Source organism: Acomys minous (genome assembly GCF_964271855.1).
Source record: "Acomys minous genome assembly, chromosome: 8".
Classification (NCBI taxonomy): Eukaryota; Metazoa; Chordata; class Mammalia; order Rodentia; family Muridae; genus Acomys; species Acomys minous.
Genome location: NC_140489.1, coordinates 26,751,790 through 26,763,870, shown reverse-complemented (window position 1 = coordinate 26,763,870; position 12,081 = coordinate 26,751,790). Strand labels below are relative to the sequence as shown.

The window sequence follows — 12,081 nt, the reverse complement described above, 5'->3', positions numbered from 1 at the left end:
TTTAAAAATTAAGAAAATCCAAATAGTGGGATGGGAGTAACCACCAAAAAGACCAACAGTAAGGCAATGAAGCAATGAGAAGTTATGTTCCTTGGAAGAACCGAGCCTGTGCCCTTCATGCTGCCAGGGTTTTGGTGATGCCTTGGGCTAAGAAGATGCCCTTGTCTGGCTACTTGATGAAAGAATCCATGTGTACGTCTGGTAAGGGACCGAAGAGCTTTTTCTTTTTTTTTCCTTTATTAGGATCCCACTTGCAAATAACCAAGAACCAGACTAAATCTTTTTTTTTTTCCAGACTGAAATCTTGCCAGTACTCCTTACCCTCTGAAGGGGTGGGGAACAATGGCTCTTCACTGAAGGAGACCCACTCTGACTGGTGGGTAGCGATGACATGGTCCAAGGTCGTCATGCTAAGAGGGTGCTGCTCATCTTCACACTGTTGACAACAAGTGGACCCCAGAAAGATGTCTGGGGTGAGCAGGACAGCACAGTGGACTGGGGCCTACAGTCTGCCACAGAAGTCTTGTGAATGGCAGCACTTCAGAACAGGGACAGGATCAGTCCTCCTCGTCTTTGGTTAATCTGCCAGGCAGAGATCTGTTTAAATAAGAAAAGAAACTGAAATTGGTAAACGTTGTGTTATACTGACTCCACACGGGTCTAGGGCTTTAAACACCATAATGAGATTTCAGGCCTCCTATTCTCTTCTAAACGCTCTCGGTTAACACCAAGATCCCTGGATAAGGATTTAGATGAGACCTCGAATTAACTACTCAGATTTTAGCAAGTAGATGCCCTACTTGTCCCCAGTCACTCTATTTCAGAAACACCGTTATCTGTAACGAGAGGCTATTGATTATTATTAAGCATTAAAACTTGTTCAGAGTGCTTTCTTTATTTTTACCCAGATGGTGAAATAAAAGCATGAGCCTTTCCGTTAAACCAGAGTGCCTCCTTGCCTCAGGCAGGTAACTTTCTGTAAGCCTGATTTGAATCTCTGGCAGAAAACCGGCAGCAGCCAGATGGCATCTCCGAGCATGAGTAACCGATCAAGAGAAAAACAAGACAATACTGTAGTCATCTCTTCTTCATTTAGGTAAGAAGCTGAAGAATATTTGCTGGACTGAAAAAAAGGCGAGTTAAATACATTTGAACTAGTCTAGAAATGCCAAACCTTTACCTGTATGGTAATTATGCTCTGTGGATGTTCAAGACTATTTAATTAGATTACAATTTTTTCAGTTATTAATGTCTCTTCACAACTTGAACCTTGCTCTTCATCATATGATGAATGAATAAAATGAGAATTAATGCAAAATTAATGTGCTTTTGCAAATGATCTACTGTCTTGGGCACTACTGTTCTTGCTAAGCAAATAAACTACTCTCATGGCTTCTAGAATGATGTGACACAGCCTCCACAGTGACAATCCAAGTTACACTTTGCTCTCAGTTTTGACCTTCAGTGAACAGTTTATATGGAGAGAAAAATCAGTATAGAAAACATTTAATAGTTTTGCCTTGTGTGGTAAGAAAAGTTTTTTTTTAAATGCTTCTTAAAGTGGCTGCTTATATTTATAATTCTCAGAAACCTAAGTTTTATGCCATTCTTTGCTTAAGTTGTCTGTGTGCTGCCTGTTGTTTGTTTGTTGGAGACAGTCTCACATGTCTGAGGCCATCCTTGCTGTGTAGACAGAGATGGCCTTGAACTTCTGATCCTCTTGCCTCCGCCTCCTGAATGCTGAAACTAAAGGTACACAGCAGCATGGATAGCTTAGATCAGTGGTTTTCAGTCTCTGGGTCATGAGCCTTTGGGGGTCGAACAACCCTTTCACAGAATTGCATGTCAGGTATTTATATTACCATTAATAACAATAGCAAAATCACCATTATAAAATAACAACAAAAATAATTTTATGGTGTTGGGGGGGGGTCACCACCACATAAGGAACTATTATTAAATGGTCGCAGCCTTAGGATGATTATGAGCTCACAACTTTCTGCATGGTAAGTAAGAACTCTACCAACACAGTTACTTTTCACAGCCCCTTACCTTTTAGATGACTCGGTCAGGTGGCAATATAATTCTTTTATAGATTAAAAAAAAATCTGAGCAGAGAGAAATTAGGTGACTTATTTAACACTAAATCATGCCCTACCATTTCTAAAATGCTTCTTTTAGGCTTTTAAGTAGAAAATTTCAGTTTCAGGTCAAACTTACACTTCTTTTCCATGGAGGCCTCCTATATAAAGAATGATCAAATAGAAGCCACAACAAACAGGTACTCTGGAAAAACCAAGCTGCGGGGTGGCAGATCCAATCCCTGAGACAAGGTCCTCGAGTGCCACACCATTGTAATCTCTGAGTTACAGCCACAGAAAAGCAATACAGATTAGACTATCAGGAACATCAACTGCAATGGAGCTGTATTGACATTTCCTGAGAAACTCCCCATATGGAGATCTGCCAGAACACCCAGTGCACACAAAGGATGGAATGTCCAGTGTCTCCACTCCAAGGCCCTCCCCTGAGATCCTTACCAGACACAGGGCTGGTCATGTGCAAGCAGCCTGGAGAATGCTGCTGTCCTCAACCCGTGCTTCCCTCGAGCAAATCAGCCACAAACTCAAGGACTGGTTCCCACAAGTGGCAGCCTGTGAGCTTTTCTCTAAGCCCCGTCAACGTCAACAGGAGTGTCACTCAATGTGGTAATGGCTGTGAGCCAAGATAAGACAGTAAACTCAAGAGTCAGATTCGTCTTCTCCGAAACAGCAGCTGGATGTGAAGCCACACCCCCACTGTGCCTCTCAGAAAGAAAGCCACAATGCCAGGCATGTGCTGACACATGCTGTGTCACAGCTCAGTGGGGAAAACATCCTGCTTAGCCCACAGTGATGAGCCCAGAAAAATCCATGGAGAAGTGAGGTTGCAGGGATCAAGGAGAAAGAAGGAAAAGTGAAGGGTGCAGAAGACCCTAAGCACAGGTAGGCTCCTCCGCTGTGTGTGTGTGTGTGCGTGTGTGTGTGTGTGTGTGTGTGTGTGTGTGTGTGTGTGTGTGTGTGTGTGTGTACACCATGTGGAGGCCAGAGGAGAACTTGCAGAAACCAGTCCTCTCTTTTCACTATGCGAGTTCCAGGTATTTGCACACAGGGCCATCAGATCTGGTGGCAAGTCCCTTTACCTGCTGATGCACCTCTTGACCCAATAATTTATCTCTGTACACCAGCAATAATAAAATACACTTCATCATTCAAAGCACTCAGTGGGGTCATGGACACTAAGTGTTCCGCAGTGGGCACAATGAGCCCTCTGTAATAATGAGAAGGACAGGCTGCGGCTACTGAGCATGATAAACTGCTAGCCTAGCATGTAGAAGGCCCTAGGCTCAATCCCCACCACTGCATAAACTGAGCATGCCAGCATTCCGGGGTGGAGGCAGGAGGATCAGAAATTCGAGACTAGCCTGGGCTTACAAGGGACCCTGTCTCCAAAAGAAGCAAAACAACAGTGACAATGTTAATAGCAGGTGTCCCTGTGGAGGGATTACCCCGTGCCAGGCACCACTGCAAACCCTATGTAGATGTTAGTTGTTGGCACCACCACTGCTGCTCAGCGTCTCACCCAAAGCGGTACAGCTTTGCAGGGAGAAGTCTTCGGACTAGAGAACAGATTTATAAAGCTGTCCGTCTGCCATTTACCGGGCCTCTCTCCAGTGATTTCCCCTTTCCCTCATTTTACAACAGGTCTCTCAGATGCTAAGTGGAGCTAAGTGCTTGCTTACAGGGCCCAGAGGCCAGTTCTACAACTTCCTCTTTTCAGTCCACTGCACATTCTGCCTGAGAAACCAAAACCATCACTCAGCAAGAATACACAAAAGAGGAGTCCCCCAAGGAGTCCCCCAAGGAGTCCTCTGCTCTTCATTAGCTTCTTCATCCCAGATCAGACGTGAGCCAAAGAAAGGCCAGCAACGCATATCACAGGGGGCCTCCTAGCATGGCGCTGCGACATGCATTCTAGGCGCTTGTCATAAGAAGCCCTACGCTAATTAATAGCTCAAACCCCACAGAGGAACCCAGATTGTGAGGCTCAGTTTAGGCTGGAGCTAGTTCCTCAGTAAAAACCTCACCCGCCTCCCCCCTTTTAACTGTGAATCATAAAGCGAGGCTTGGAGTCGCCACGGATGAGCCGTGACTCACGGTCAGCAGCAAGATCGACTCGGAGACAAGAGAAATTCCACGGAAGCCTTTGGGTTGCTATTATACAGACACCTCTTCGTCGGCATCACTTAGGCCCTAAAACGTGGAGAAGGAGAACACACTTGGCTGACAGCACAGGAGTCATGAGTAGACCATCTTGGCTCTGTGCTCCTGGAAATATGCCAGGCGTCCTGTAAGACAGCAACCCTCAAGCAGCCATAACTCAGGTGGCAGAGACAAGACAGAATAGCAAACACAGTCTGGGAACAACTGCCTGCTGAAGGACATGCAGGGGCGGTATGATTGTCAGCCACGGAGAGATCTCTGAGAGATGGAAAAACAAGGACCAGAGATGCAGGTTGCACGGATATGAAGGATGCTCTGGGGTCAGGAACACTAAAAGACCGTAAGACTGTTCTGAGGAGCTGGGCAGTGGTGATGCACGCCTTTAATCCCAGCACTCAGTAAGCAGAGGCCAGCCTGGTTCAGAGCAAGTTCTGGGTTAGCCAGGGTTATAGAGAAACCCTGTCTCAAAACAAAACAAACAAAAGACTGTTCTGGAAACAGAGGGATCAGCGTGAGTGAAGACAAATAGAAAAAGCTTGGTTATCTCTGGACAGTCTGGTGAGAATACAGGTGTGTGCCGGGGAAACATGGAAGAGAAGGACCAAGGGACCTTAGCAGCTAAGGGGGAGGAAGATCCCATGCAAAACGAATAGCTGCTGAAGGTTTAGGAGTGAAGTGTGCCCTAAGGAGAGTAACACTGCCTACTATGCTCGGCAGCAGCTTGAGGATGAGAGGTATCAGCTACAGCTGCATTTCTGATGCCCTACAGTCAAGGGGCTGACATCACCTGGAACTGGTACTAGGCATATTGTGCTGGGTGCAAAAAATTCTGCACTTTAAGAGTGCATGGAAACACAAGAGACCAATAGCATCTTCGCGTGGCTTACAGTCAACTTCAGAGATCTAGACAGTCACTTCTGTCCCCTAACCTATTCGGATGGCTCTATCTTGCAGAACTGCAGGGGTCGGGTAAGGGTCTAGAGATGACTAAGGCCTCACCTGTGCCTTCTGCTGGAACTGGCTGCTCTGAGCATCAGAGAAAAAGACAAAGCCACTTAAGAGTGGAACACAGCAGTGACACAGCTAGCCTACAATGGCTCACACTCTGCTTATCGGGCAGGGACAAGAGTGGTATTGGGTGCAGCGAACGAGTCTGAAGAACCCACTCTCTCTACTTTCACTGCTAAAGCCTGGCCAGCCCTCACAATCTCTCCTCTAGTTACTATGGTCTCCCTGGTTTTGGCCTCAACCTGTGACTTATTATACAACCTACTATGCTAGATGCCGAGACCCTGCAAATGGCTATGCCATGGTTCTCCTTAAAGATCTCAACTGCTACTCACAGAATAATAAAGCGAGAGGGAGACAGTCACAAAGGCTCCCTGAGAGCAGGGGCTGCCCAACCTGCCTGCCACCAGCTCCGAGGACCGAGTGCAGCCCCTTGTACCTGTCAGAAACTGGATAAATCCTGCAACTTCACGGCAGGCTTGCAGCGGCTGTACCCTCATCTCCGTTGTCACTGTCCCCCTAGGTGAACTCCGTCCTCCAGACAGACTGAATTATTTTCTACGAAAGACTGTTTCTGTGCATACATATTTTGTTCTGTCTGGTCATTTGTTTATCTATTTATCTGTGCGACAAACCCCAAGCCTTCCCGCTGGGATATATTCCCCCTACGTTGTTATTTAATGGGCTTCTACTCATCTTTATCGCAGGTTTAATTCAGCCAGCATTAAGTCAGTGCTTCTCAACCTTCCTAACGCTGTGATCCTTTAATACAGGTCCTCATGTTGTGGTGACCCTCAACAGGAGTGGTATTTTCATTGCTACTCCAAAGCCGTAATTTTGCTACTGTTATGGACCGTGATGTAGATATCTGTGTTTTCCGATGATAAAAGGGACTTTTATCCCTGAAGGGGTCACAACTCACAGGTTGAGAGCTGCTGCCCTAAGTGGTAACCACTCGTTTAAAAACACAGACAGTATGTTCTTTTGCGATGAAACATTTTTAATGGGCATGTTTGTTGTGCTGTTACTGGTGTTTACTTTGTTTTTTCCACCCAATATCCAAAACATCTTTCCTTTTTTTGAAAGAAAATAAATACTCTCTGTCCTCTTGTCAGGTGATCCAACCTTTGTCAGCAGACGTTGGGATCTTGACCGAGTCCTGAATGGTACATGCCCTTGAATGATGGACAAGTAGCATTGCAAGCAGTGGAAATTTGGTACAAGCCCAGTGGTAATAGCATCTTAATTCAGTAGTGAGAGTGCCAAATATGGCATCCTAATCAGAACCACAGCATTACCCCAGCTCTGCTCACTGCTGGCTAGGTCTTGTGATTCTTAACCTGTTTTCCAAGCCAAGTCTGGCAGCTCTCTGACAATCCAATGACTTCTCCGATGTTTCCATAGACTCATTTCCTTCTTACATTAGCCAAACTTAGTTTCTGTTGCTTTATTTAAGAACTCAGGCAGTGTACCCATCCCCAACTTCCTGTCCCATTCCCTGTTATTCTGTGTGTTGACTCTGTTGTCACTATATTCATTTATCTAGTGATAATGAAGGTGACTACTGTTGTGGTTTGCTGCCAACCAGCCCGAGAGTTTCTGAAGGAAAAGGGCTCTATCTTTCACGTTGTCTCCAAAAGTTTTTTTTAGTACTCATTTTTTCCTTTTATTGAAAATAGATTTTTTTTCTGACATAATATATCCTGATTCCAGTTTCCCCTCCCTTTACTCTTCCCAGTTCCTCCCTATCTCCCCTCCCATACAGATCTACCCCTTTCTGTCTCTTATTAGAAGACAAACAGGCTTCTAAGGAATAATAATATAATATATATAATAAGATTTTTAAAAACCCTAACATATCAGAATAGAAAAAAAAAAAAAGGAAATGAGCCCCCCAAAAAAGGCATAAGGAAAAGATCTACTTGTTTGAACACTCAAGAATTCCATAGTAACACTAAATTGAAAGCTATAATATATACCCAAGGAACCTATAGGGTTGACATAGAGATAGAGATAGAGAGATTGATTGTATATATATATATATATATATATATATTATATGTATATATATACATACATATAAAATTTAAAAAATACCAAGAGCCCTGATAGGATATTACGAGACAGTGAACCTCCAAAGATGCCACTGAGTTAATTTTCTGTTGGCCAACTACTGCTGGGCATGCAGCTTATGATTAAGAGTAGTTTGTTTAGCTGGCACTCAGGAGGCAGATCTCTGAGTTCGAGGCCAGCCTGGTTTACAGAGTGAGTTCCAAGACAGCCAAGGCTACACACAAAAACCCTGTCTAGAAAAACCAAAAAGAACAGTTTTGTTGCCCCAGTGTGACTGACTCCCTTGGAGGAAACTCAGTTTTCATTTGCAAGTGGTTATCAATCGTAAGTTGCCAACTGACCTGGGCTGGGAATGGGACATGCGTCCACTTCTCCCCATCTGGCCCGGAGCCATGCAGATCATGTGTGCGCCACTCCAGTCTCTGTGAGTTCACACGTGTGCTGAGCCTACTGACTTAGAGGACCTTGTGTTCTTGCTGTCCTCCAGATGTCTTCAACTCTTAAAATAGGCCCTGATGGTTGTTGGGTAAATGTTTGAATGAATAAATATGTTTAGCCACATAGTAGGTTTAGTAAATAGGCACTCAAAAACGTTTGAGATAGTAAATATTTTAGGAAGGACATTTAACATTAGCGTAAGGCAATGTTTACTCACTTTTCTCGTTGTATAGCTAATTAATAATTTTACATTGTTGATTATTATAAAAATGATATCTTGATCATGTAAAATATGTTGTTAAAATGAACTTACTCCTTAGAAAAGCTATTAAGAGGTAAACTAATTCATATGTAACTCCTACTATATTTGTGTTGGGCAGCATTGTTCTAAGACAGAGGTTCTAAACCTGTGGGTTGTCCCCTATTGGCTGCCTTTTCACTAGACATAGATTTTTTTTTTTCTTTAGTATCTTCTGCTTTGGTCTGAGTAGTTCTGGCAAGGAGCTGATTTTAATTACATATGCATGAATGTACTTTTAAAATATATTTCAAGAGGGCTGGAGAGATGGCTCAGAGGTTAAGAGCACTCATTCACTGTCTGCTCTTCCAAAGGTCCTGTGTACAATTCCCAGCAACCACATGGTGGCTCACAACCATCTATAATGAGATGTGGTGCCCTCTTCTGGCATGCAGGCACACTTGCGTATGAATACTGTATAAATAATAAATAATTAAATCTTTTTAAAAAATATATTTCAAGATTTAATTTTTTTTATTTATCATTTGTTCAATTTATATCCAATTGTAAGATTTTTTTTTAATCTTCAGTTTTCAGCAACCGACTCTGAGAGTTCTTAGAACTCATGTGAAGTTTATGGAGTTTTTTGGATTTGTATGCCAGTTTGTTTATTAAATGTGGAATAATTAAATCATAAGATCTTCAAATAAAAAGAACAGCCCTTTTGTTCCATCTCTTATCCTGGTCTGTCCTCAAATTCATGAGCTGTCTGTCTTCTCCACTGTCCACTAGGTGCATCCTGGGAGATGTCTATCACACTCAACTTTTCTGTTCTAGAATTTTTACTTCTCTTATTTCTCTGTTGAGATAACGAATATATTCACTCATTGTAGAAATATTTTCTTTGGTCCTTCAGACATATTTAAAATAGATGCTTAAGGGCTTTGTAAAACTGAACATCTGAGGGATTTAGGAGTAGTTTCTTTTGACCATGTTTTTCCTTGAACATAGATAATAGTTTTATAGTTCTTTGTATATTTAATATTTGATGATCCAGGCATTCTGGATTTGAGATTCCTCTGAGGAGTGTGAACTTTTCTTCTGATGCATATTCTGATTGCTGGCTTCCCCATCCTGCTTACAGTCTGTGCAGGCATGGGATGTCACTTTGTTGGGTGAACTTGCTTCTTAAGTTCCTCTAGTTGCCCTATGACTTGACTTCCAAGCTCTGTCTCCAATGAAGACCTTTCAAGATTCATCTCTAGTCTTGGTTGCATGAGTGTGAGCTTAAAGTGCAAACAGGACTTTCAAGCAGTAGCTGAAAAGCTATAGCCACAGATAAAGCATGGCCTCTCCTCTCTTCTTGGAAAATAAGGTTACACAAGCACACTGGCGCATCTCTTAGTTTATATTGTCTATGGCTGGTTTTGCTCTAGACAGCTGAACAATTGACATAGATACTGTTTAGCTCACAGACTTAAAGTAATTACTGGTTAATAATTATAAACAGATGAATAATTACTAGGAGTATGGTCTTTCCCCAAAGCTTTCTGCATCTCGGCTAGATCCTTGGGATAGTAATAATGTATTAGCAAGGCCTTTTTACTGAGACTGAGATGGACCAGCAAGGCCCCGTGGTATTGACTGCTAGTGGTCTTTATGGCTTTCTTGGCTCTAGAACAGCATCTTTAGGAAGCTTTATATGGATTCAGTCAGTGGCTATGCACTCCAATCCTACTAAAGATTCTCTGAGTTTCCTCCAACAGGCTTCTGTTCCCCATACTCCTCCCCAGACAAGTCCTCATCTCCTGTCTGACTATGGTGTCACTTCTAAAGTTTGTGTGCTAGAGTCTTGAGGTTCTCAGGACAGTGCTGAGGAGGCAGAAACTTTAAAGGGTGAAGCCTAGAGAAGACAAATTAGGTCAGAGAGGCTCTATACTCACGAACAGACTAATGGCATCTCAGAAGGGCAGCCTGTTATAAACTACAGCTGCATCGTGCCTGATTCCCCTGTGTGCACGGCTGCTTCCCGTTCGGAGTTTCCATCACGCCGTGGCACAGACATATGGATCCTTCCCGGGATATTGGCGCCATGGTGTTTGAACCTTCCAAGCACTAGCACCACAAGCCAAATAAACCTCTCTTTTTTCCACATCGTCTTGCGTCAGGTATTTTGTTACAGCAGCACCAAACGTGACAGGGCAAGCTCCATCCTGCAGAGTCCAGCTGCTGAAATTGCTCCAAGTCCTGATCTCACAAGAGTACTGTGATCAGCTCAAATACCTGGCAGTCAGGAAACTCTTAGTGGAATTTGCCTCCTGAGTTTTCCTGATCCCTGGAAGGAAATCTTGTGTGGCATCTTGAGCAATGTCTGAAAACGGTTGTCATGTTGTTAATTATTGCTGAAGGGCCAGTTACAGCTGGCATTTGGAGCCCTCCCATACAACATTCCTTCCTGGCTTGTGATCATTTGGGTTTTTTTGTTTGTTTAGTTCATTGTTTTGTTTTGTTTTGTTTTGTTTTTATAAAGATGCTAGCTCAAGTTATCTAAAGGTAATTTAATAATACCTCATATCTGGAAAAATACTTGGGAATGAGTTTGAAGTTTTACTGAACTCTTATAACTCATGAGAAGTAAAGAAGAATCTTAGGCTGCTGTCTGGTAATTCTCTCCAGAGATGAAGCAATGTTTTATTCTCAAGTCATATTTTCAGATTACTTGACTGTATGGTTTTGTTTTGTTTTCTTCGAAGTCTTTTTTTTGTGGCTGTGCTATCCAACAGTACCATGGTCCCACATTCAGAGTCAAAGATCAAAGTCACACGTGGCTTGAAAAACAGGTTTGGCATTGCCTCTGGTCTCTGGCTCATTCCTGAGTCAGTGACCCCGAGTGATCAGCATCCCAAGCACTGAGCAGTGTCGTGGAATTACGTGGCCTAACACAGTCTTGCCGAGTGCTTTCTAGTCTCAGGTAATATCTTACTCCACTGTGGCAAGTTCACCTTGGCTTAACTGGTTTCTCACTTTCAGAACAAAAACACTCATATTTTGCTGTGTGAAGACAGGTAGTTTGTGTGGATAACTCTCTCTCCTCTGTGTTTTTAAGCTGTGATCCATCACTATAGATGTTCTGACACAATTATGGTCTTGGAGTCTCTAGGAAGCTTCTCAGTCCCTCCTGGTGGCCATAGTTCTCATATATAAATAACTCTATGAAAATTCCATAATACAAATAGCACCATAGATTACTTCCATTCCTTCATGCTATTTTGGAGTTTTCATGGTTGAGGATTGATCTATCTATCTATCTATCTATCTATCTATCTATCTATCTATCTATCTATGGGCCTATACTTTAGACCTCCATGTATTTGTACAGTAACTCTGAGATAACTGAAACAGGTATTTGTCTCAGTTGATATACAAAGGAACTGGCTCAGTTGGAGATGAGTTCAAGGCCACAACAGAATTAGGACAGGGCCACAAGTCTCTAAGCTCTGCACCCCATACGATACCATATTCAGCCTTGGGGGAAACAGGTACAACACTATTAGCAGTGTTCAAACAACCACTTCCTCTCCTCTCCCAGCACTGAGGATGGCTTCACTGTCCATGTAAGTCAGGCACAATTCTTACTCTTGTATTTGCAGCCTCCTTGGACCTTGGTTTAACTGTCTCATCAAGTTCTGAGCAATCTGACTTAAATGGAGATATGGTGAGTTATGTGGTTCTGGCAAGTATTTTCTTATCTTTGTTTTGCTCTCTCTGGGAGGAAGACAGATATTGTTAAGGTAACTATAATCCTTCTTATTTGACTATTACCTTTGGGAAAATGGCAATGGCTGTGATCATATGAAGAAGAGGTTAGAGGGGTCATAATCATTGGCCCTCACACCACCAAGCCACTGTACCAGTATCCTATTTATTGCTATGTGGAAAAATCTTTATTCTTGTTTATGTTATTATAACTAGGTTTTCTGATATATACAGATAGATGAATGTGATCTAGCTGATTTTTTTAAAAAGAGAAATAAATGGTGGAGAACAGCATGCTGAGAAGAC

At 42.8% G+C, this 12,081-nt stretch overlaps 1 protein-coding gene across 2 annotated transcripts in view; it reads right to left on the bottom strand.

Moving 5' to 3' along the window:
- The window catches only part of STON2 (stonin 2), a 150,372-nt gene that overhangs the window by 114,002 nt on the left and 24,289 nt on the right, over positions 1-12,081 (bottom strand). The window contains exons 1-2 of one of the 2 annotated variants that reach the window (XM_084791580.1): positions 2,541-2,696; positions 322-597 (exon numbers count right to left, since the gene is read on the bottom strand). In XM_084791580.1, coding sequence (XP_084647706.1) covers positions 322-409 — 88 coding nt within the window. In that variant the 5' untranslated portion in view covers positions 410-597; positions 2,541-2,696. Of the gene's footprint in view, positions 1-321; positions 598-2,540; positions 2,697-12,081 lie in introns of those variants that run through there. The other variant, XM_084791579.1, reaches the window with a different exon arrangement.